Raw genomic sequence first — 26,834 nt, 5'->3', positions numbered from 1 at the left:
CCATGAAGCATGGAGGAAGAGGTGTGATGGTGATGATTTTGAATTCATGGCACACTTAACCAGCATGGCTTTCACAGCATTCTGCAGCGATACGCCATCCCATCTAGTTTGCGCTTTGTGGGACTATCATTTGTTTTTCAATAGGACAATGACCCAACACATCTCCAGACTGTGTAAGGGCAATTTGACCAATAAGGAGAGTGATGGAGTGCTGCATCAGATGACCTGGCCTCCACAATCACTCGACCTCAACACAATCGAGATGGTTTGGGATGAGTTGGACTGCAGAGTGAAGGAAAAGCAGCCAACAAGTGCTCAGTATATGGAACTCCTTCAAGACTGATTGAAAAGCATTCCTCATAAAGCTGGTTGAGAGAATGCCAAGAGTGTGCAAAGCTATCATCAAGGCAAAGGGTGGCTACTTTGAAGAAGCTAAAATATAAAATATATTTTTATTTGTTTAAAACTTTTTGGGTTACTACTGTACATGATTCCATATGTGTTATGTCATAGTGTTGATATCTTCACTATTATTCTACAATGTAGAAAATTGTAAAATAAAGAAAAACCCTTGAATGAATAGGTGTGTCCAAACTTTTGACTGGTACTGGACATATATTTTTTCTTCCCAGACAGCTGCACAAGCCTTCCAGTCACGACATGACCACTGTCTGAAACTCTAGACCAGTGGTTCCCAAACTTTGTATAGTCCCGTACCCTTTCAAGCATTCAACCTCCAGTTTCGTACCACCTCTAACACTCTCAAATGTTGTTTTTTGCCATCATTATAAGCCTGCCACACACACACTATACAATACATTTATTAATCATAACAATGAGTGTGAGTTTTTGTCACAACTTGGCTCGTGGGAAGTGACAAAGAGCTCTTATAGGACCAGGGCACAAATAATAATATAATACTAATCAATAATTTTACTCTTTATTTAGCCATCTACATATAAAACTTTATTTGTTAATCAAAAATTGTGAATAACTCACCACAGGTTAATGAGAAGGGTGTGCTTGAAAGGTAGCACATAACTCTGCAATGAGGGTTGTATTGGAGAGAGTCTCAGTCTTAAATCATTTTTTACACACAGTCTGTGGCTGTATTTAGTTTCATGCTAGTGAGGGCCGAGAAACCCCTCTCACATAGGTACGAGGTTGCAAAGGGCATCAGTGTCTTAACATCGCGATTTGCCAAAGCAGTATACTCTGAGCGCAGCCCAATCCAGAAATCTGGCAGTGGCTTCTGATTAAATTCAATTTTCACAGAACCGTTTGTTGCAATTTCAACAATTTCAACAATTTCTCTTGTTCAGATATTGGTAAGTGGACTGGAGGCAGGGCATGAAAGGGATAATGAATCCAGTTGTTTGTGTCATCCATGAAAGTACCTGCGTAATTGTGCACCCAACTCACTCAGGTGCTTCGCTATATCACATTTGACGTTGTCCGTAAGCTTGAGTTCATTTGCACACAAAAAAAATATACAATGATGGAAAGACCTGTGTTGTCCTTGTTAAGGCAGACAGAGTAGAGCTCCAACTTCTTAATCAAAGCCTCAATTTTGTCCCGCCCATTGAGTATAGTTGAGGAGAGTCCCTGTAATCCTAGATTCAGATCATTCAGGTGAGAAAAAACATCACCCAGATAGGACAGTCATGTGAGAAACTCGTCCTCATGCAAGTGGTCAGACAAGTGAAAATTATGGTCAGTAAAGAACTTTAAGCTCGTCTCTCAATTCAAGAAAACATGTCAATACTTTGCCCCTTGATAATCAGCTCACTTCTGTATGTTGTAAAAGCGTTACATGGTCGCTACCCATATCAGGGGTGGCAGGGTGGCCTAGTGGTTAGAGCGTTGGACTAGTAACCGAAAGGTTGCAAGTTCAAAACCCCGAGCTGACGAGGTACAAATCTGTTCCTAGGCCGTCATTGAAAATAAGAATTTCTTCTTGCCTAAAAATAAAAATCATTGCATATTGCAGAAAATACACGAGAGTTCACGGCCCTTGCTTTAACAAAGTTAACCATTTTCACTGTAGTGTCCAAAACATCTTTCAAGCTGTCAGGCATTCCTTTGGCAGTAAGAGACTCTCGGTAGAAGCTGCAGTGTACCCAAGTGGCGTCTGGAGCAACTGCTTGTACCCGCGTTACCACTCCACTATGTCTCCCTGTCATGGCTTTTGCACCAACAGTACAGATACCAACACATCTTGACCACTAAAGTCCATTTGATGTCACAAAGCTGTCCAGTACTTTAAAAATATCCTTGCCTATTGTCCTGGTTTCCAGAAGAGGATGTCTTCCTTAATTGACCCCCCATAAACGTAACAGACATATACCAGGAGCTGTGCCAGGCCCGCCACGTCTGTTGACTCATCCAGCTGTAACGCATAGAATTCACTGGCTTGTATGCGAAGCAGTAATTGTTTCAAAACAATGTCACTGATGCGTCGTGAAACAGTGTTATTTGATGAAGGCGTATAGTTTATTTGGCTTTCTCCCCAGCATTGTCCCAGCCATATCCGCGGCAGCAGGAAGAATTAAGTCCTCCACAATAGTATGGGGCTTGCCTGTCCTAGCCACTCAGTAGCTCACCATATAAGATGCTTCTAGCCCCTTCGTATTAATGGTATCTGTTGCTTTTATACATGTCTTACTACTCGAAAGTTGTCTTAATCCTCGCTCAAAAAACCCCTGTGGCTTATTTTTGACATTGGCATGTTTTGTTCCTAAATGTCTGCGCAAGAGTTGTGAGATAGTACTTTTGCACATATAACACACTGTGTCTGAGGAAAGGCACTACTCCCAATATAATTGAACCCCTAATCAAAGTAGTTCTCATCATATTTGTGCCTGTTCGGTGCTTTCCCAGGCAAGGGGGCAGTAACTCTTCGGCTGCATCAGATTCACAACTGTCAGTGTCCAAGCTAGCTGGGCTAACAACAAATGTAGAATTACTGATGCTAGCTAGCATTGGATGTGCTCGTGGAAGCAGAACAACTTGTGTCGTCGACAGGTGCGGGTGTAGTACTGCTGGTAGTAGTGGTACTATCAGTAGAGCTGGTATGTGTCTCTATGGACACAGGCCTTACTTTTTTTTACCATTTATCAATTTTCGAGCAAACGGAAGGAGGAGCAGCTACGTTTGGCTACATACGTGGAATTCCAGCGAGAGACGAACGGTTAATGTGATTTGGATATTAATTATTTGACTAGACTACCTGTATTTAACATTGTGTTGTTATTTCGCTGAACACTAGATGGTTTAATTGTATTTTTGGCAGTGAAACGAGGCTACTCAGGTGAGAAAAAAACCTCACACAAATGTATAGCCCCGTTGGACAATATGAATGGACTGTTTGAAAATGTGAAGAAATTTTTTTTTTTAAACATTTTTATTTGGCGTACCCCGGACGGCAATGCTCTAGACAGCTGCACAAGCCTCCCAGTCACTACATAACCACTGTCTGCACACACACATGCTCGCCTCGCTCAGCTTACTCTATGTGTTTGGAGAGCTGTGAGAAAAGCCCTGTCCTAGTGGGTGACTCAGCATTGCTCCAGGGTGTTTAGTGTCAGCAGACAGACAGGCTGTCTACACTGACTATCAGGAGTGCAACAGGTGACACTGCTGAGCAGACATGGGTGAGAGAAATAGAGTTTGGTTGCACTTACATTTTTACTGTACATTTTCCTGGTATTTACTAGGGAAAATATTTGATATCAATGGGTATTTATTATCCTCAAACATTACCTCAACGTTACCTCAACGTACCTTTTGTGTGTGTTGCTTCACCTGATGCTTTATTTTGCAATTATAAAAACCAAGGGAATATTCTCTTAGAAAGTCAATTAGTTACATTAATAAATCGAGTTTTGAAGCATGGTAGATTTTCTCATTTCACTTGTACCATAGGGATGATAGATTACTCCTTCCCTGAGGGTTAGACTAACAAACCGCACGTACACACACACACACACAACCACGCATGCACACCGACAAGAACACTCTGGCATGCTGAGAATCCTAATTAAAAAAGGAACTCCACAGGTGATCCCAGCTTTGGACAGAAAATAGCTTCCAGTTTTAGGCTTTGTTTACATTTCTATTTGGTTTAACTTATACATCAATAGCTGAGATGCATAAAGATGGTGGCTGTCCTGTACTTACTACAAATTCCTCGTTTTGCTACAGTAAGTTCACTGTATTGTACATTACTCTCCGTTACTCTTTTTTGGATGTACAGTATCAGTCGAATGTTTGGACATACCTACTCATTCAAGGGTTTTTCTTTATTTTCAGACATCAAAACTATGAAATAACATATATGGAATTATAGTATATAGTAACCAAAAAAGTGTCAAACAAATAAAAAATAGATTTTATATTTGAGATTCTTCACACTCTTGGCATTCCCTCAACCAGCTTCATAAGGTAGTCATGCATGCATTGAAATGCATTTCAATTAACAGGTGTGCGTTGTTAAAAGTTAATTTGTGTAATTTTCTTTTTACCCCCTTTTTCGTGGTATCCAATTGTTAGTAATTACTGTCTTGTCTACAACTCCCGTACAGGCTCGGGAGAGAAAGGTCGAGAGTCATGCGTCCTCTGAAACACAGAGCCGCACTACTTCTTAACACAGCGCGCATCCAAGCCAGCCGCCGCACCAAAAGCCAGCCGCACCAAACACTGTATACCTAGCAACCTGGTCAGCGTGCACTGCGCCTGGCCCGCCACAGGAGTCACTAGTGCACGATGAGACAAGGATATTCCTACCGGCCAAACCCTCCCTAACCACGCTAGGCCAATTGTGCATCGCCCCATGGACGGCTGCAACAGAGCCTGGGCTCGAACCCAGAGTCTCTGGTGGCACAGCTAGCACTGCGATGTAGTGCCTTAGACCACTGCGCCACCCAGGAGGCCACTGGAATTTCCCTCTTAATGCGTTTGAGCCAATCAGTTGTGTTGTGACAAGGTAGGGGTGGTATACAGAAGATAGCCCTATTTGGTAAAAGAGAAACGACAGTCCAACATTACTTTAACACATGAAGGTCAGTCAATGCGGAACATTTCAAAAACGTTGAAGTTTCTTCAAGTGCAGTCGCAAAAACCATCAAGCACTATGATGAAACTGGCCCTCATGAGGGCTGGCACAGGAAAGGAAGACCCAGAGTTACCACTGCTGCAGATGATAAGTTCATTAGAGTTACCAGCCTCAGAAATTGCAGACCAAATCAATTCTTCACAGAGTTCAAGTAACAGATATATCTCAACATCAACTGTTCAGAGGAGACTGTGTGAATCAGGCCTTCATGGTTCAATTGCTGCAAAGAAACCATTACTAAAAGACACCGATAATAAGAAGAGACTTGCTTGGGCCAAGAAACACGAGCAATGGATATTAGACCGGTGTAAATCTGTCCTTTGGTCTGATGATTCCATATGTGGTATTTCATAGTTTTGATGTCTTCACTATTATTCTACAATGTAGAAAATAGTTTTAAAAAATTAAGAAAAACCCTTGAATGAGTAGGTGTGTCCAAACTTTTGACTGGTACTGTATATTAGAACAGTATACATGATCCCAATTTTACCTTCAAGATGCTGTCAATTTGAAAAACCAGGAAGTAAATTGTGCTGATTTATTGGCATATTGAACCATGTCGCACGCCGTAGTTCAAAACGTCAATGGATAGTGCTAAAACAATGACGTCATATCTGAATTCTGCCATCTTTGTGCATGTTCACCATTAATACAAGAACAGAGGTTGTGTGTCTTAACACCTTCACTCATGTTTGTCATCTTTACTTGTTTATTTCATGTCTTTTAGTTCTGACTAAGAACCTTAGCAGCGAGGTTAGTAGAGCTTTAACATAGTCACCATTATTTTAAAGTGTGATTATTTATGCAGAACAACCTGGTTTTACCTGTAAGATTCTGCCCATTTTAGTCCTCCCATCCTGTTTTTCTCCCTTAAAGTTGGGAAGCACCTGACCACTAAGGAGGAGGTAAAAGGGATCCACTGGAGCTCGTGGACAAGTGTGATTGGTCCAGAGGTGAGTGGGATCTGGCCCAAGTACACCAACATCAGTGACGTAAACTCTGTGGACGCCAACTACTGCAGCGCTGTGCTGGTTGCTGGAGATGACTTTGGCCTGGTCAAACTCTTCCGCTTCCCCTGCCTAAAGAAAGGTCAGTAAATGTTTTTGCAAATATACAATGTTGAGAGAAGGAATTATGTTGAACACTCCCCTTCTCTCATTTCACTTTGACTAGTTTTTCTTTGCCTGATGTTGTGCACAGGGGCAAAATTCAAAAAGTACATTGGCCACTCGGCCCACGTGACCAACGTGCACTGGTCTCACGACCTGCAGTGGGTGTTGACCACCGGCGGGTCCGACCATTCTGTGTTCCAGTGGAAGTTCCTGCCTGAGGGCATCATGAATGGAGGACTGGAGACCAGTATACCACAAGGTACAGTATACTGAGAGAATAAAACATTAAAAACGCCTTCCTAATATTGAGTTGCACCCCATCCCTTTTGCCCTCAGAACAGCCTCAATTCGTTGGGCATGGATTGTTTTATACACTCAGTGTAAACCCAAAGGAACCTGGGGTTTTGAAATGTTTATGAATGTACTATATGGTCATGTAGAGCTGGTGCTGAAGTATTCTTGGGTAGATTTGTGTCTGAGCTATATGATTTAATGTACCTAACAACAGTGGTTAGGGGAGTGACTACTGTACACAATATTCATGATCTTGTCAAAAGCCAATGTAATGAGTGATTGTTGCACCAGTGAAAATCTGTTTCCTTGCTGTCTCCTGGTATCGGTTCCCTCTAGATGGCCATGTAGACTCCAACAGTGAGGAGTCTGACTCTGATGTGTCTGATGTCCCGGAGCTGGACTCTGATATCGAGCAAGAGACCCAGATCAACTACGACCGACAGGTGGGTGTGTGGAGCACTGGAGGGAGTGCTATATGGGTCAGACAGAGAGTGGGTGATATCAGGTTTAGAGATGATACACCACGTGAGGGACACTGACAAAGTTCTATAACAGATGCCTTACATTGATGCTGCATTTGAGGTAGAGAGAGAATGAGTGTCAGTACAGGTGTCAGATCCTAATTTGACCAGTTTGGTCACCGTAGCAAAATAATCCTGATTATAAAAAATAAGTGATACTTTCTAACGGGGAAAATGTGTTTTGATAGACTACAGTAGACAAGTTTAAGTGTAAGCTCTAGTGAGGAAAAGAGAACTGTGGGTTTTCAGTGTTTTTTATAAGGTAAATCACAAGGCGCATTTTAACTTCCTGCAGCGCATGAAACTTATGTGACAACAGAGTGATCAAATTAAGACAATACATATCTATTTGAGAATGACAGTTGAATAAGAGGAGAATATGCCCCCATTATAAAATGCTGTCAGAAAGAGAGAGAGACGACCACACACTCACTACTCAAGGCCTAAACAATACCTTGTTAAAATACCCTCCAGTAAGTTGAGAGAGAGTCAATTGTTAGAACACCAACACCAGTCAGTGTTATCTGGATTGGAATAGCCCGTGTTAGTCAGAATGCCTCCAGCCATGATCTAGGATCCTGAGAAGTCATGAAAGTCAATCAAGGTAGCGAGTGGAGATATTCTGATATTGATTGATGTGAGCTAAGCGAGGCAGACGGAAGGGGAAATAAGATATTCAAATAGGCTCCTCTCAGCGGCTTTGACTGGACTCAGCGCTGACTGAGGCTCTATTTTGTCGGAGAACGGCTGGGTTGTCATAGCATCCTTCACAAGCCTTATCTCCACTGGCAGCTGGGTCTGCATCTGTTGGCCTGACGGTGCGGGTTGGTGCCACACGTAGCGCTGCTGGTTTGTGCCACACTTAGCGCTGCCGGTTTGTGCCACACTCAGCGCTGCCATATGTTCTCTGGAGATACCCAGCCGTCGGCGCCCGCACTGCTTCATGACAGAACAATGAGTTGCCTGTTTAAAGTTTCAACAGTGGGGACAAAATATTATTTTCTCTGCTTCTCTTAAGATTTAATTTTAGTCCTCATGTAATACTTGTTTAGTAGGTTGCATTTGATATCATTATTCGGTGGGTCCTATATCAGCCAGACGGTGGAGGAGAGCAGGTTGACAGATGATGCACAATATCGGGACTGTTGTTCCAGGTGTATGTAGAGGACTGTGTGTTGTTGTTACAGGAGGACAGTGTGTGATTTATATGATAACTATGTGTGATTGTTACAAGAGGACAGTTTGTGATTGTTACAGGAGGACAGTTTGATTTAGAGGAGGACTGTGTGTGTGATTGTTACAGGAGGACTGTGTGTGTGATTGTTACAGGAGGACTGTGTGTGTGGTTGTTACAGGAGGACTGTGTGTGGTTGTTACAGGAGGACTGTGTCTGATTGTTCCAGGAGGACTGTGTCTGATTGTTCCAGGAGGACTGTGTCTGATTGTTCCAGGAGGACTGTGTCTGATTGTTCTCCAGGAGGTCTGTGTCTGATTTACAGAAGGATTGTGAGCGATTTACAGGAGGGCTGTGTGTGATTTACAGGAGGACTGTGTGTGAGGAGGACTGTGTGTGATTTACAGGAGAACGTAGTGTGATTTACAGGAGAACTGAGTGTGATTGTTACAGGAGGACTGTGTGTATGATTTACAGGAGGACTGTGTGTATGATTTACAGGAGGATTGTGTGTGTGATTTACAAGGGGACTGTGTATGGTTGTTCCAGGAGGACTGTGTGTGGTTGTTCCAGGTGTATAAGGAGGACTATGTGTGGTTGTTCCAGGTGTATAAGGAGGACTGTGTGTGGTTGTTCCAGTTGTATAAGGAGGACTGTGTGGTTGTTCCAGGAGGGCTGTGTGTGGTTGTTCCAGGTGTATAAGGAGGACTGTGTGGTTGTTCTAGTTGTATAAGGAGGACTGTGTGTGGTTGTTCCAGGTGTATAAGGAGGACTGTGTGGTTGTTCTAGTTGTATAAGGAGGACTGTGTGGTTGTTCCAGTTGTATAAGGAGGACTGTGTGGTTGTTCCAGGAGGACTGTGTGGTTGTTTCAGGAGGGCTGTGTGTGGTTGTTCCAGGTATATAAGGAGGACTGTGTGGTTGTTCCAGTTGTATAAGGAGGACTGTGTGTGGTTGTTCCAGGTGTATAAGGAGGACTGTGTGGTTGTTCCAGGTGTATAAGGAGGACTATGTGTGGTAGTTCAAGGTGTGTAAGAAGGACTGTGTGGTTGTTCCAGGTGTATAAGGAGGACTGTGTGTGGTTGTTCCAGGTGTATAAGGAAGACTATGTGTGGTTGTTCCAGGTGTATAAGGAGGACTGTGTGGTTGTTCCAGGTGTATAAGGAGGACTGTGTGTGGTTGTTCCAGGTGTATAAGGAGGACTATGTGTGGTTGTTCCAGGTGTATAAGGAGGACTGTGTGGTTGTTCCAGGTGTATAAGGAGGACTGTGTGTGGTTGTTCCAGGTGTATAAGGAGGACTGTGTGGTTGTTCCAGGTGTATAAGGAGGATTGTGTGTGGTTGTTCCAGGTTTATAAGGAAGACCTTCCCCAGCTGAGGCTGCAGAGCAGAGAGAAGAAGCAGCAGGTCGGCTCCCTGAAACGCCAGAGGGGCCCAGACGAAGCCCTTCGTCTGAAGTTTGTCCACGGGTAATGGGTTCTTATGACAGGTCTTATTGGTCTCATGATCCTCAGAAACATAGTCATACGTGGGTTTTAGGTATCATTTTCTCAAAGTCAAATTGATTGAGATGACAAGGACAGATTTATTGTATTGAGATGAAATTAGGTATTTCCATCGTGAAAAAACAATCTCTTCCTCTGAAATGTGCCTATGCATCAGCTGTTTGAATATGCAAATCCCTTTTCAAAGCTGTAGTTTAAAATATTGTTTTTGTGTGAAGCAGTTTAAGTTACTGATTCAGCACTAGCAATCCTTTAAGACTTCTCAATAGCAGCTCTAATACTCACTTTTTGTCAAATGTAAATACCTCACAGTGGGGGAGGGAGAAATCTTTCAGCGTTTGAGCGATTAAATAAATGCCACACATGACACATTTGATAAAAATTCCCCACACACACCACAGGGTTCATCAGACACTCTTAAATAGGCCATGTGGGGAGAGACGGCATATGAACTGTGATTTCAGCTCTTATCTGATTGTCACTTTCTCTAGTCAGCTTTCCCTAGGTGGATTTAACTCCGCATAATTTAGTATAATTGTGATTGTTCATTGTGTTTGCAGTCCTGTTATCTTTTTTTCACTCTCTCTCTCCCTCTCTCTCTCTCTCTCTCTCTCTCTCTCTCTCTCTCTCTCTCTCTCTCTCTCTCTCTCTCTCTCTCTCTCTGTGTGTGTCTGTGTGTGTATGAGTGTGTAGGTACCGTGGCTACGACTGCAGAAATAACCTTTTCTACACCCAGGCTGGGGAGGTCGTGTACCATGTGGCAGCGGTGGGCGTGGTCTACAACAGAGAGCAACACAGTCAGCGGTTTTACCTGGGCCACGATGATGACATTCTCAGTCTGACTGTACACCCACTCAAAGACTATGCAGCCACTGGACAGGTTCTCTCTCTTTCTCTCTCTCGCTTTCTCTCTCTCTCTCGCGCTCTGCTTTATTGTCAGGAATGGGTGGTTGCCACTGTTGCCAAAGCAATGTATATGAAGCACAGGATGTTGGTGGCACCTTAATTGGGGATAACGGACTTGTGGTAATGAATGAGCAGAATGGGTGGAATGGTGTCAAATACATCCAATTCATGGTTTCCAGGTGTTTGATGCCATTCCATTTGCTTCGTTGCAGGGGAGGACGGCCCATAACAGCATGTCTGAGCAATAATATATATAAACAAAAACAATCATACACTCTCTCTCACTCTTTCTCTCTCTCTCTCTCTCTCTCTCTCTCTCTCTCTCTCTCTCTCTCTTTTATTCACTCTCTCTGTGACTCTCTCTCTCTCTTTCTCTCTCACTCTCTCTCACTCTCACTCAGTCACTCTCTTTGACTTTCACTCTCTCTCTCACACACTGATCTTAATCACCTCTTTGTGAATGTGTCCAGGTTGGCAGGGATCCAGCCATCCATGTGTGGGACATCCAAACCCTGAAGTGCTTCTCCCTGCTCAAGGGCTTTCACCAGAGAGGAGTGTGTGCTCTTGACTTCTCCGGTATGGCTAATGTGTTTTCCTGGGCCAAAAAAGTATTATTTTGTAAATGTGTTGGTGTTCAGTCCCTAGTCCCTTATGATTTCAAACTAAGAGTAGCTTGTTGTTCTTCTATTTGCAGCGGATGGGAAGAGCCTGGTCTCAGTGGGCATTGATGATCACCACTCTATCATATTGTGGGACTGGAGGAAGGGCGAGAAGCTGGCCACTGCAAGGTACTAAAAGCTTTTACACACCAGCTGAAAGCTGCTATTAGTGTGATCAGTGCATTTAGACATTTAGAGTTATTACACAAACCAGGTTTTATAAAATAGTCCAGCTAAGCCGGGTTCAAATCGTTTGAGTTTTCTTTCAAATACTTTAGCTGCACTTGAATATACTTACCTGGCACATTGGAACCTATGGTATAGTGTCAAAAGTGCAAACCCTGCCATACTCCAGGAAGGCTCAATCAAGTGCTCAAAGTATTGGACATATATCAAATACTACTTGGACTCAGGTCTGTTGTCTTAATGTTAACACATTTGTAGGGACAGCCAGGAGTTTCTTCTGACTGCATGAACTGACCATGAAACACATGAGGCTCTATGTATTTGAGAGGACAGCATGTGAAGTGGATATTCTATCTCTGTTCTTCCCAGGGGACACAAAGACAAGCTGTTTGTGGTGAAGTGTAATCCTAGCCTCATGGACAAGCTGGTCACAGTGGGAATCAAACACATCAAGTTCTGGCAGCATACAGGTCTGTCCTACTGTTCTGCCTGACTGTCTCTTTCATCTATCGGTCTCTCTCATACTATCAGTCTCTCTCATACTATCAGTCTCTCTCATAATATCAGTCTCTCTATCAGTCTCTCTCATAATATCAGTCTCTCTCATAATATCAGTCTCTCTCATACTATCAGTCTCTCTCATACAGGTCTGTCCTACTGTTCTCCCCGACTGTCTCTCTCATACTATCAGTCTATCTCATACTATCAGTCTCTCTCATACTATCAGTCTCTCTCATACTATCAGTCTCTGTCATAATATCAGTCTCTGTCATACTATCATTCTATATCATACTATCAGTCTCTCTCATACTATCAGTCTCTGTCATACGATCAGTCTATATCATACTATCAGTCTCTGTCATACTATCAGTCTATATCATACTGTCAGTCCCTCTCATACTATCAGTCTCTGTCATACTGTCATTCTCTCTCATACTATCAGTCTCTCTCATACTATCAGTCTATATCATACTGTCAGTCTCTCTCATAATATCAGTCTCTGTCAATATATCAGTCTATATCATACTATCAGTCTCTGTCATACTTTCAGTCTCTGTCATACTATCAGTCTATATCATACTATCAGTCTCTGTCACACTATCAGTCTCTGTCATACTATCAGTCTGTATCATACTATCAGTCTATATCATACTGTCAGTCTTTCTCATAATATCAGTCTCTGTCAATATATAATTCTATATCATACTATAAGTCTATGTCATACTATTAGTCTCTGTCATACTATCAGTCTGCATCATACTATCAGTCTCTGTTAAACTATCAGTCTCTGTCATACTATCAGTCTCTGTCATACTATCAGTCTCTCTCATACTATCAGTCTCTGTCATACTATCAGTCTCTGTCATACTATCAGTCTCTCTCATACTATCAGTCTCTGTCATACTATCAGTCTATCATACTGTCAGTCTCTGTCATACTATCAGTCTCTGTCATACTATCAGTCTCTGTTATACTATCAGTCTATCATACTGTCAGTCTCTGTCATACTATCAGTCTCTGTCATACTATCAGTCTATATCATACTATCAGTTTATGTCATACTATCAGTCTATATCATACTATCAGTTTCTGTCATACTATCAGTCTATATCATACTGTCAGTCTCTGTCATACTATCAGTCTATATCATACTATCAGTCTATATCATACTATCAGTATCTGTCATACTATCAGTCTCTGTCATACTATCAGTCTATATCATACTATCAATCTCTGTCATACTATCAATCTCTGTCATACTATCAGTCTATCATACTATCAGTCTCTGTCATACTATCAGTCTCTATCATACTGCCATTCTCTGTCACACTATCAGTCTCTCTCATACTATCAGTCTCTCTCATAATATCAGTCTCTCTATCAGTCTCTCTCATGATATCAGTCTCTCTATCAGTCTCTCTCATAATATCAGTCTCTCTCATAATATCAGTCTCTCTATCAGTCTCTCTCATAATATCAGTCTCTCTCATACTAGCAGTCTCTCTCATACAGGTCTGTCCTACTGTTCTGCCCGACTGTCTCTCTCATACTATCAGTCTCTCTCATACTATCAGTCTCTCTCATACTATCAGTCTCTCTCATACTATCAGTCTCTGTCATAATATCAGTCTCTGTCATACTATCATTCTATATAATACTATCAGTCTCTCTCATACTATCAGTCTCTCTCATACTATCAGTCTCTGTCATACGATCAGTCTATATCATACTATCAGTCTCTGTTATACTATCAGTCTCTGTCATACTATCAGTCTCTGTCATACTATCAGTCTCTGTCATACTATCAGTCTATATCATACTATCAGTCTCTGTCATACTATCAGCCTCTGTCATACTATCAGTCTATATCATACTATCAGTCTCTGTCATACTATCAGTCTATCATACTGTCAGTCTCTGTCATACTATCAGTCTCTGTCATACTATCAGTCTATATCATACTATCAGTTTCTGTCATACTATCAGTCTATATCATACTATCAGTCTCTGTCATACTATCAGTCTCTGTCATACTATCAGTCTATATCATACTATCAGTTTCTGTCATACTATCAGTCTATATCATACTATCAGTTTCTGTCATACTATCAGTCTATATCATACTGTCAGTCTCTGTCATACTATCAGTCTATATCATACTATCAGTCTATATCATACTATCAGTATCTGTCATACTATCAGTCTCTGTCATACTATCAGTCTATATCATACTATCAATCTCTGTCATACTATCAATCTCTGTCATACTATCAGTCTATCATACTATCAGTCTCTGTCATACTATCAGTCTCTATCATACTGCCATTCTCTGTCACACTATCAGTCTCTCTCATACTATCAGTCTCTCTCATAGTCTCTCTATCAGTCTATATCATACTATCAGTCTCTGTCATACTATCAGTCTCTCATATATGTCAGTCTCTGTCATAATATCAGTCTCTGTCATACTATCAGTCTATATCATACAGGTCTGTCCAGTTCTCTGTCTCATACTATCAGTCTCTCTCATACTATCAGTCTCTCTCATACTATCAGTCTCTCTCATACTATCAGTCTCTGTCATAATATCATCATACTATCATTCTATATCATACTATCAGTCTCTCTCATACTATCAGTCTCTCTCATACTATCAGTCTCTGTCATACGATCAGTCTATATCATACTATCAGTCTCTGTTATACTATCAGTCTCTGTCATACTATCAGTCTCTGTCATACTATCAGTCTCTGTCATACTATCAGTCTCTCTCATACTATCAGTCTATCATACTGTCAGTCTCTGTCATACTATCAGTCTCTGTCATACTATCAGTCTATATCATAATATCATATCTGTCATACTATCAGTCTCTGTTATACTATCAGTCTATCATACTGTCAGTCTCTGTCATACTATCAGTTTCTGTCATACTATCAGTCTATATCATACTGTCAGTCTCTGTCATACTATCAGTCTCTGTCATACTATCAGTCTCTGTCATACTATCAGTCTATATCATACTATCAGTCTCTGTCATACTATCAGTCTATCATATTGTCAGTCTCTGTCATACTATCAGTCTCTGTCATACTATCAGTCTATATCATACTATCAGTCTCTGTTATACTATCAGTCTATCATACTGTCAGTCTCTGTCATACTATCAGTCTCTGTCATACTATCAGTCTATATCATACTATCAGTTTATGTCATACTATCAGTCTATATCATACTATCAGTTTCTGTCATACTATCAGTCTATATCATACTATCAGTCTCTGTCATACTATCAGTCTCTGTCATACTATCAGTCTATATCATACTATCAGTCTCTGTCATACTATCAGTCTATCATATTGTCAGTCTCTGTCATACTATCAGTCTCTGTCATACTATCAGTCTATATCATACTATCAGTCTCTGTTATACTATCAGTCTATCATACTGTCAGTCTCTGTCATACTATCAGTCTCTGTCATACTATCAGTCTATATCATACTATCAGTCTATATCATACTATCAGTATCTGTCATACTATCAGTCTCTGTCATACTATCAGTCTATCATACTATCAGTCTCTGTCATACTATCAGTCTCTATCATACTGCCATTCTCTGTCACACTATCAGTCTCTCTCATACTATCAGTCTCTCTCATAATATCAGTCTCTCTATCAGTCTCTCTCATAATATCAGTCTCTCTATCAGTCTCTCTCATAATATCAGTCTCTCTCATAATATCAGTCTCTCTATCAGTCTCTCTCATAATATCAGTCTCTCTCATACTATCAGTCTCTCTCATACAGGTCTGTCCTACTGTTCTGCCCGACTGTCTCTCTCATACTATCAGTCTCTCTCATACTATCAGTCTCTCTCATACTATCAGTCTCTCTCATACTATCAGTCTCTGTCATAATATCAGTCTCTGTCATACTATCATTCTATATCATACTATCAGTCTCTCTCATACTATCAGTCTCTCTCATACTATCAGTCTCTGTCATACGATCAGTCTATATCATACTATCAGTCTCTGTTATACTATCAGTCTCTGTCATACTATCAGTCTCTGTCATACTATCAGTCTCTGTCATACTATCAGTCTCTCTCATACTATCAGTCTATATCATACTGTCAGTCTCTGTCATACTATCAGTCTATATCATACTATCAGTCTATATCATAATATCAGTATCTGTCATACTATCAGTCTCTGTCATACTATCAGTCTGTATCATACTGTCAGTCTCTGTCATACTATCAGTCTCTGTCATACTTTCAGTCCCTGTCATACTATCTGTATATATCATACTACCAGTCTCTGTTATACTATCAGTCTCTGTCATACTATCAGTCTGTATCATACTATCAGTCTATATCATACTATCAGTCTCTGTCATACTATCAGTCTCTCTCATACTATCAGTCTCTGTCATACTATCAGTCTCTGTCATACTATCAGTCTCTATCATACTATCAGTCTCTCTCATACTATCAGTTTATATCATACTATCAGTCTCTGTCATACTATCAGTCTCTGTCATACTATCAGTTTCTGTCATACTATCAGTCTCTATCATACTATCAGTCTCTATCATACTATCAGTTTATATCATACTATCAGTCTATATCATACTATCAGTCTCTGTCATACTATCAGTCTCTGTCATACTATCAGTCTCTGTCATACTATCAGTCTCTATCATACTATCAATCTCTGTCATACTATCAGTCTCTCTCATACTCTCAGTCTCTGTCATACTATCAGTCTCTCTCATACTATCAGTTTATATCACTATCAGTCTATATCATACTATCAGTCTTTCTCATACTATCAGTTTATATCATACTATCAGTCTCTGTCATACTATCAGTCTCTCTCATACTATCAGTTTATATCATACTATCAGTCTCTGTCATACTATCAGTCTCTGTCATACTATCAGTCTCTGTCATACTATCTGTATATATCATACTACCAGTCTCTGTTATACTATCAGTCTCTGTCATACTATCAGTCTGTATCATACTATCAGTCTATATCATACTATCAGTCTCTGTCATACTATCAGTCTCTCTCATACTATCAGTCTCTGTCATACTATCAGTCTCTGTCATACTATCAGTCTCTATCATACTATCAGTCTCTCTCATTCTATCAGTTTATATCATACTATCAGTCTCTGTCATACTATCAGTCTCTGTCATACTATCAGTCTCTGTCATACTATCAGTTTCTGTCATACTATCAGTCTCTATCATACTATCAGTCTCTATCATACTATCAGTTTATATCATACTATCAGTCTATATCATACTATCAGTCTCTGTCATACTATCAGTCTCTGTCATACTATTAGTCTCTATCATACTATCAGTCTCTGTCATACTATCAGTCTCTCTCATACTATCAGTTTATATCCTACTATCAGTCTCTGTCATACTATCAGTCTCTGTCATACTATCAGTCTCTATCATACTATCAGTCTCTCTCGTACTATCAGTCTATATCGTACTATCAGTCTCTCTCTTTCTAGCTCCTCTCCTCTCATGTCCCTGTTTTTCCTTCTATGTGTTTTCACACTGTGATTCTGTCTTTAGGAAAGTGTTCCACCCTGTCATTTTGTGAATGAACATTGGAACAACTCTGTTTTGTCAGGCGTGGTATGTTTGTGGAATTCAACTGATGTATGTGTGAGTTTCTAATGGTGTGCTGTCTCTACAGGTGGAGGCCTGTTGTTCCAGCGAGGTGTCTTTGGGAACCTGGGGAAGCTGGAGACAATGATGTCAGTGTGTTATGGTCGGACAGATGAGCTGGTATTCTCTGGAGCTTCCACGGGGGACATATATGTCTGGAAGGAGCCTGTGCTGCTGAAGACCATCAAGGCCCACGACGGACCTGTGTTCGCCATGTACTCCCTGGACAAGGTACTCTACTGGGTGTCAGCCCTGTCTGATAACAACAGACTGTTGGTCAACTAGTTTTCACTAACCTTATAATCTCATAATAATCATAATCTTATAATAAGATCATCATCTGGAAGGGCTCTGTATTGTACTCTGGTTTCCCCACACCCACTTGGTGTAAATATTGAATTGTCTTTCTTCCCATTGACTCATAAATGCCCTATAACTGCTCTATGAGGACTTCACCATATGGAATTGATGTTATGTTGTCCACTAGAATAATTTCAGAGTGATATTGTTGCTGCTGGCTGTAGTTATGGATGTGTTTAACTATAATTGGCCTGTAGTTGAGGAAGTTATCAATATTGTAGTGCTCTGATGAGGAGCTTTGGAGAGACTTGATGTGTTGAGGCATGGTGGTTATTGTGTTTGGGAGCAAACACAGCATCATTAGGCAGCATGATTAAGCCTCACATAGATTCCTCGTTTTCCTAATTGACCATTTGCAGCCTGTCATTTGACTGTGTGCAAATACTATGTAGTCTTAATGACCGATGGAAACCGTGGTGTGTATTCTATCATGCATCTCCCTCCTGATGCTGAGATTGGATTAATTAAATGGATTGTCTCCCATGAACTTCTGGTCTGTTGAAAATCATTATATCGCTATTTACTGTTACTAATGAAGACTGGCGTGATTATAAGCAGTCAATCCTATCTCTTGTCTTCAGTCCATGATAGTGTTTTTAATTAAATATCTTATAGTGTTTTCTCCCTCTCGTACAAATAGATTGTCTATTTATTCGCAATCTCTTCAAGTAGAGATGCCTTAGATCAAAACAAAATATTATAGTCCCATTAGATGTAACATTTATGTGATGCTGTTTCCAAAACCTTTCATCAGAGAAGCAGTCTTCAGGAGGGCGTTCCTGGGGGAGACCACCACTGAATTCCTGATGTGTTGTTGTTGCTGCTGCTTCAGATCTTTGACAGGCCCTGTCTGGTAGTAGAAGTCATTGCAATTCCCAACTGCTTCTGTTTGTTGTGAAAGATCTCAGAGACAGACAATGTTTTTTATCTGTCTTCCCTCCATCCATACCTTCCTCCTGCACTTCCTCATCCAACACTTCCTTCTCAGTTTCAAGACAAATGGACCCCCTACCATCCTTCAGCAGTTCAGACAGACCTCTTGACAAGCTGTCAGGCGGAACATTAGCGTCGATCAGAGCCCCTGTCTCATCCGGCCCTCATCACTGTTAGTTTTCCTCAGTGGGTTTGTCAGTGGTGGAGTACCTTGGGTGACGTCCCTCTGCTGTTGTTCCCTCCAGGGCTTTGTGACAGGTGGGAAGGACGGAGTAGTGGAGCTGTGGGACGACATGTTTGAGAGGTGCCTGAAGACATACGCTATCAAGAGAGCAGCCCTCTCCCCTGGATCTAAAGGTAGGAAACCACATGTTTGACTCCTTTTTATTTATTCCATTCCAGTCATTACTATGAGCCTGTCCTCCTATAGCTTCTCCTCCCACCAGCCTACATAACACTCCCTACAGTAACTGACAGTCAACCAAAGTCCTTGACAGATGCAGAAACACTATCTGAGAAGTACTGAAATTCTCTCTTAAAGGCAAGCTCTGACCCTGTAAAACACATACCTGTATCAGGAAGCGTAATGTGTTTGAAATTTGACCATAAACGGTCAATAGATACTCTAGCCATCATCGAGCACTGTATCTTCCTCTAGTTAGTGCTGCCATCTCGTGGCCTCATGTGAAAATGCAAAGAATGTTACTTCTATCTGCTGCTATCGATCTGGGAGGATTTCACTGCTACGGCTGTACTTAGTCTTTACAGTGCTATTTGTGTGTGTGTCCCAGGTCTGCTCTTGGAGGACAACCCCTCCATTCGTGCCATAACTCTGGGACATGGACACATCCTGGTGGGAACCAAGAATGGAGAAATACTTGAAATCGACAAGAGTGGACCCATGACCCTGCTAGTCCAGGTGTGTGTGTGTGTGTGTGTGTGTGTGTGTGTGTGTGTGTGTGTGTGTGTGTGTGTGTGTGTGTGTGTGTGTGTGTGTGTGTGTGTGTGTGTGTGTGTGTGTGTGTGTGTGTGTGTGTACAGCTGAAACACCTAGAGAGGGGTATTTTTCCATTTCAGCTTATTTTTCCTAATTTGGGTTGGAGGACACATTTTTACAGCAGCCTTCAGGTGTTGCCTGTTCTCCACTGACTGTTTCTTGGTGTGTTGGCTTGTTACTCAGGCTTCTTGATGTGTTGGCTTCTTGATGTGTTGGCTTGTTACTCAGGCTACTTGATGTGTTGGCTTGTTATTCAGGCTTCTTGATGTGTTGGATTGTTATTCAGGCTTCTTGATGTGTTGGTTTGTTACTCAAGATTATTGATGTGTTGGCTTGTTACTCAGGATTCTTGATGTGTTGCCTTTCACACATCAGGCTTCTTGATGTGTTGGTTTGTTACTCAGGCTACTTGATGTGTTGGCTTGTTACTCAGGATTCTTGATTTGGAGGCTTGTTACTCAGGCTTCTTGATGTGTTGGATTGTTATTCAGGCTTCTTGATGTGTTGGCTTTCACACATCAGGCTACTTGATGTGTTGGCTTGTTACTCAGGATTCTTGATTTGGAGGCTTGTTACTCAGGATTATTGATGTGTTGGATTGTTATTCAGGCTTCTTGATGTGTTGCCTTTCACACATCAGGCTACTTGATGTGTTGGCTTGTTACTCAGGCTTCTTGATGTGCTGGCTTGTTACTCAGGCTACTTGATGTGCTGGCTTGTTACTCAGGCTTCTTGATGTGTTGGCTTATTCCTCACTTCCTCTACTGCAGGGACTGCAGTCGGAAATAAATCATTGGTTATCCGAGGCAACCTTTTCTATCTGACAGCCTGCTGCTTGGCTGGCTCCGAAAAGCCCTGTGTTCCCCCTTGATTATCCGGAATAGTCCATAGCTTAATATCTCAACACCTTCCCTATTATTGTGTCTCTTGGCTGTGTCACAAGGCTTGTGTATGGGCTCTGTGGTGCTGCTGCGTACATGACAGTTACAGTAGTTGGTATTATAAGTGTGTGCGACCGTGTGTGCGTATGTGTGTGTGTGTGTGTGTGTGCGTGTCTATGCTTATTTGCGTGCATGTGTGGTTCTGATTGTCAGTGCATCGCTGTGGTAGTTCCCTTTTATGGGTGCAGAGCAGCCCTTACAGCTCAGAGTCAGAGCCTCCACGACTCCTTAGCAGTCAGGTACGTGTGCTCTGTTGCCATGGTGAACAGACCTGATGGGGATGGGTTATGAAGGATCAGTATGGAAGTGGTGTTGAGTAAAATCGCTGCTGCTATCTGGGATGCGATGGATTGGGGCTTTTGTTTAGCCTCTCACTCAAACTCCACGTCAATATGAGCACAATGTATCGTTCTGAGACAAAATAGTTAATTATTTTGTGGGTGACAGATGTGTCAAATGGATTAGGAGTAATGGTTCAGGGCATGTCAACTGTGACTGACTAACAGTTGTGTGTCCGTCTATTGCTATGGTTACAGGGTCACATGGACGGCGAGGTGTGGGGTCTTGCTGCTCACCCCCTGCTTCCCATATGTGCCACAGTGAGTGATGACAAAACTCTGAGGATATGGGAGATCTTCACTAACCACCGCATGGTGGCAGTTCGCAAACTTAAAAAAGGTACTGCTGAATGTTGATATCTTCCTTCGCTAATGAGTCATTAACTCCCATAATCCTCAACAAAACATACAGATGTAGGATCGTAATTTGAGCAAGTTTGCTACAGCAGGAAAATAACTCTGCAGCAACAGGAAATGTGGATTATAATTAATGGACATTTTTTGTAGGGGTTGATAGATTTTTCGTAAGGGCAAATCAAGTCTGAAATGTCTGTGAAAATTACAAACTTTAGAAGCCTTTTAAAATTAAAATACACTCCAAGTTTACATTTCCTGGTTTGCAGTAAAATTCTCAACAACAAAAGAGGGATCAAATTAAGATCCTACATCTGTAAGGCACTCTAGTGTAACCTTCTGTGCCTGTCAGTCTATGTCTGTATCTCCATTTTGGAAGTGTTCAACTCTGTGTGTGATGTGTGTATCAGGTGGAAGATGCTGTGCCTTCTCCCCTGATGGGAAAGCCTTAGCGGTGGGCCTCAATGATGGTAGTTTCCTGGTGGTGAACTCTGAAACCCTGGAGGACCTGGTGTCCTTTCATCACAGGAAGGAGTCTATCTCTGACGTCAGGTTTTCACAGGGTAACCTTTGACATAGACTCTGTACTATCAGCCGACTGGATCACTTATCATTGATGTGTTCATTCACTGCTGTTTGTATTTCATAACACTGATAATACGCATGGGTATTTTATTAGTTATGGTTAATTTGAGTTCAACAGTTCCTAATATACACTCTTTGAAAAAAGGGTTCCAAAAGGGTTATTCGGCTGTCCTCATAGGAGAACCCTTTTTGGTTCCAGATAGAACCCTCTGTGAAAAGGGTTCAACCTGGAACCAAAAGGCTTCTACTTGGCACCAAAAAGGGTTCTCCAAAGGGTTCTCCTATGGGGACAGCCGAATAACCCTTTTAGGTTCTAGATAGCACCTTTTTTTCTAAGAGTGTATTCAGTGAGGTTTCACTGAATAGCATTATCTCCCACCTGGCTGAGGTGTTGATCACTGGTTCTATGGCTTCCTTAGACGCTGGTAAATACCTCGCTGTGGCCTCTCATGATAACTTTGTGGATATCTACAATGTGCTGTCCAGTAAGAGGGTGGGAATCTGTAAAGGAGCTTCAAGCTATATCACTCACATAGACTGGGACTCTCGTGGTGAGTTTATGGTGTAAATGCAAGAGGAGCATGAATTCTCCTTAGTAGTCTATAGATACAAGTTCCATTTTGTCCTTGGATTCTGAAAAAGTACATTTTTTTCTGTAGGTAAATTGCTGCAAGTAAATTCAGGTGCCAAAGAGCAATTATTCTTCGAAGCCCCAAGAGGGAAGAGACAAACCATAAGAAATTCTGAGGTAAGAGACCCAACTAAGATTGTTATTTTTCTCAGCTAGAAATAAAAAATGTATGGACACTCCATGATAACAGGATGCAGTGTTTAACACAATGTGTGTGTGTGTATATGTGTGCGTGCGTTCCTGTTTCCGCCTGTCAGATAGAGAAGATGGAGTGGGCAACCTGGACGTGTGTCCTGGGCCCCACCTGTGAGGGGATCTGGCCCACCCACAGTGACATCACAGACGTCAATGCCGCCTCGCTCACCAAAGACAAGAAGCTGCTAGCCACCGGAGACGACTTTGGCTTCCTCAAGCTCTTCAGCTATCCAACCAGGGTGCGACAGCTCAGTACACTTGCGCTAGTGTTAATTTACATTTTACTCACTTGAACTGAAATGGAATTAATCCCAACGCTGGTACAGGTCTCAGTTGTTGACTCAAGTTGAATGTTGTCTCTTGTTTCAACTTGGTTCAATGTTGTCTCTTGGTTCAACTTGGTTCAATGTTGTCTCTTGGTTCAACTTGGTTCAATGTTGTCTCTTGGTTCAATGTTGTCTCTTGGTTCAACTTGGTTCAATGTTGTCTCTTGGTTCAATGTTGTCTCTTGGTTCAACTTGGTTCAATATTGTCTCTTGGTTCAACTTGGCACCGTCTGCTCCCCCCTCAGGGTCAATATGCCCGTTTCAAGAAGTACGTGGGCCACAGTGCCCATATAACCAACGTGCGATGGGCACAAGATGACGCCACGCTACTGACGTTGGGCGGAGCTGACACAGCACTGATGATTTGGAGCCTGGAGAGAACCGGAGAGGGTCACAGGGAGAACCCTGTGGACAGCGAGGAGTCAGATGATGACATTGAGGAGGACGGAGGTAAACGCCAGCCTTTAGACTACTGATCCATACAGTACAGTAGTATACAATACTACTATATACATTAGTGCTTGTGGGCGGAAGGTAGCTTAATGGTTAGAATGTTGGGCCAGTAACTGAAAGGTCGCCGGTTCAAACACCCAAGCCAACAAGGTGAAAAATCTGTCTGTGCCCTTTTGCAAGGCTCTTAACACCGTAGTACTATGTCTGACCCTGTAAAAAAGCACATTTCACTGCAACTATCCTGTGTATATGACAATAAAACTTATATATTACTTTTTTTTATATACACATTCTTACAACTCTCTCACAATCTACTCTTAGAACTCCCAGACAACATTCTCAACAGACACACACAAAGCTATCCTGATCAAATACACATTTTTACACACTGCTCTAATTGGCGAGTCTCTTCCTGTGGGCGTGTCTGTAGGGTATGACAGTGATGTGGCAAGGGAGAACAGCATCAACTACGCCACTAAGATCTATGCTGTCAGCATCCGGGGTATGTGTGGCATCAAACCCCACCAGCAACTGAAGGAGGTGTCACCGGAGGAAAGGTACACCCCCACACCTCTGTCTCTGCCCACATTTCCCTTCCTTCTCTAATGACTGAACTGTACAGATTCTGTTTTGGGACTGGTAGTTGTCACTTAGTGATAGAGCTTAAACATTAGAGTGTCTTCGCCCCTGACCATTGTGCTGTGTGTAGATTTAAAACAATTTAAAGTCTGAGGCAGTGACAATAAAAAAATGCCCAAGTTTTATCTGTTATGTTAGGCCTCAAAAGACTGTTAAAGTCTTGATCCTAATCAGGCTGCCATCAGCTTCCAACACCATTTGATTGTCTACACAGGAATGCTTATAGAGTCCTCTGGTGTCAGAAACAGGAACTGTAACTGTCTACCAGTACACATCTATATGAGTATTATTCATATATACAGTATTTATACCTTTTGTAAAGCCTCAGAGGTGGTCATTGTAGGGTTGACATGGACATAGAGTTTGGTCTTGCTTTTTTATGATACAGAGTAAGTTGACTTTTTCAGTGCTTAGCTGACAGCATTTGAAGTTTAAGGGAAGACTGCGTGGGGTTTGTTTTCATGTTAGACTATTTCAAATGGAGTAGGAGGCCTGATTTAGTTTGATAGACATAGACTACTCTTTACCTATCTGTACTACTTGCATTAAAAAACAAGACATTATATGCTCATAGAAAGATCTTTATCCCCAGTTCTATGTTATTTCTTTCTGCACTTTATGAGTGTACACGTGTGCTTTATGTGTCCTCTCTCTAATACGCTCTCTCTATTCACCTCTGTTGCTATGATACTGTGGATTGTCCTGGGCATGCATTGTGGATGTAGCCCATTGATATTGCATGCCGTGTGCATGTTTTATGTTTGATCCATCTATCTGTGGATTGTTGGGTGTACGTGTTTGGGTCATAGTCTGTGTGGTGTTACAGTATGAGATAGCATGTTCTTGTGGCTTGTGAAGGTATCTTGACAAAGTATTACACAATGTTATGTGCATGTGTAGCAGGTGTGCTCTCTTGAGCTTCTGTGTGATATCTGTTGCTATGATACCGATATGTTGTGTATACAGTACCTATACAGTATCATTGGTATGATCTCAGTTGTTTCGAGACTGTATCGAATATTGCCACATCAGTGGTTCCCCCATCAATATAAATGGCTTATCAGCTATGTGCAGCTAGGAGAAGTCAAAAATATACTGTGGAAATAGCATGTATAGCCCGAGGAGACAATGATTGATTTTTGTCAAAGCCAAAGGTAGCGTTGCCACAAATTGTATGCTAAGCCATAAAATTGGCATTATTTACCATGACGCTCCCCACTATTTTCCATTATTGTCACATATAGCAGTGCTGTTATGTATGGAAGACTTTTACTTTGTCCATTCTCTTTCATATAATGTGTAGAATAACATTTACCCAATTATACAGCATCACAGAATGACAGGAAACATGAAATAGTTACAGAACATGAACCAGTGAAGAACCTATCATATGCTATCTGGGGGGCTCACAACGTCGCATTGAACCACGAGGCTCAACTTCTCAGTTGTTTTGGTGCCCTGGCTACCACGCTCTAACAGCGTGAAGGTAACCGGTGCACATGCGCAGATACTGTGTGTGACTGTGTGAGAGCGAAGTCTTGCGTCTCGCTCATCTCATTATCTGCGGTGCTGCTCGCGGCAACGTAATTTCACTGAGTCTACCTTTGAAAGATGCATTATAAAGGTGTAATTTCAGCCAGTAGTTTTAAAAGTAGTGCTCACAATCCAAAACAGGTCCCCGACAATTGTATACGACGTAATCCATTTCTTATTATATGTCACAAATTCCAATTCGTAGAATGTTACGAATTTGTAAATGCTTAACATCCTGTTCAATCTCTTTAATATCTCTCTTGTGTTTTAACTTGCATTCCTTTGGAGGCAGGGCATTGTCAAGTAAGTATGACCTATGCATACATTCTGTGTTAGCTATGGGATGTGGGTGGTATTTCCATACATTGGATGTGAAGAGATGAGGATTTTATTTTATTGAGTGTGTAGGTAGAATATCTAACATTCAATAGAATACATGGTGTTATTTTAATCCAGGGATTTCAACAGAATTGTCCATGTTTTTCCTTTTATAACCGTACATACTTGACACTTTATCCAAAAGTGTTTGTTATTTCACTGATCTCCTATAATGGTCCTACAGGAAGCAGTTCTGAAAAAGCTGTATTTTCTAGTCGTCTATTTATATGGACTATGGGCATAATCTCCCATAGCCCATGGATCTCAATATCACTCATATTGCTCAAAGTATGGCTAATGTGAAGTTATGTCAACTGCATGAGTAAGACATTTTATTTCAGATCCTTTTGGGTCATTCGTATCACAATTTATTTTGTAGGGTACTCCGAGTACAATGATGATTTACCAAGTGATGCTGGAGGAGACCGTTCTTTCTTTCTGTTTCTGTCTCTCCCCCTCTCTTTTCTTCTTCCCCTCTCATGGAGCCCCAGACATCACAGGACC

The 26,834-nt window shown here is 41.6% G+C and overlaps 1 protein-coding gene across 2 annotated transcripts in view; it reads left to right on the top strand.

Moving 5' to 3' along the window:
- LOC139412756 (echinoderm microtubule-associated protein-like 6) overlaps positions 1-26,834 on the top strand; it is a 104,334-nt gene that overhangs the window by 52,749 nt on the left and 24,751 nt on the right. Inside the window, exons 11-29 of one of the 2 annotated variants that reach the window (XM_071159447.1) lie at positions 5,990-6,202; positions 6,314-6,484; positions 6,856-6,962; positions 9,562-9,680; positions 10,410-10,596; positions 11,093-11,198; positions 11,317-11,410; positions 11,837-11,937; positions 17,696-17,898; positions 19,206-19,317; positions 19,752-19,879; positions 21,435-21,576; positions 22,001-22,153; positions 22,595-22,726; positions 22,835-22,923; positions 23,064-23,240; positions 23,573-23,777; positions 24,211-24,337; positions 26,241-26,255. In XM_071159447.1, the coding sequence (XP_071015548.1) occupies positions 5,990-6,202; positions 6,314-6,484; positions 6,856-6,962; positions 9,562-9,680; positions 10,410-10,596; positions 11,093-11,198; positions 11,317-11,410; positions 11,837-11,937; positions 17,696-17,898; positions 19,206-19,317; positions 19,752-19,879; positions 21,435-21,576; positions 22,001-22,153; positions 22,595-22,726; positions 22,835-22,923; positions 23,064-23,240; positions 23,573-23,777; positions 24,211-24,337; positions 26,241-26,255 (2,581 nt within the window). The remainder of the gene's footprint in view (positions 1-5,989; positions 6,203-6,313; positions 6,485-6,855; positions 6,963-9,561; positions 9,681-10,409; positions 10,597-11,092; positions 11,199-11,316; positions 11,411-11,836; positions 11,938-17,695; positions 17,899-19,205; positions 19,318-19,751; positions 19,880-21,434; positions 21,577-22,000; positions 22,154-22,594; positions 22,727-22,834; positions 22,924-23,063; positions 23,241-23,572; positions 23,778-24,210; positions 24,338-26,240; positions 26,256-26,834) is intronic. The other variant, XM_071159454.1, reaches the window with a different exon arrangement.

The sequence above is a fragment of the Oncorhynchus clarkii genome, chromosome 1 (genome assembly GCF_045791955.1).
Source record: "Oncorhynchus clarkii lewisi isolate Uvic-CL-2024 chromosome 1, UVic_Ocla_1.0, whole genome shotgun sequence".
NCBI lineage: Eukaryota > Metazoa > Chordata > Actinopteri > Salmoniformes > Salmonidae > Oncorhynchus > Oncorhynchus clarkii.
The sequence above is the reverse complement of the archived record's forward strand: the minus strand, read 5'-3'. Positions and strand labels throughout refer to the sequence as shown.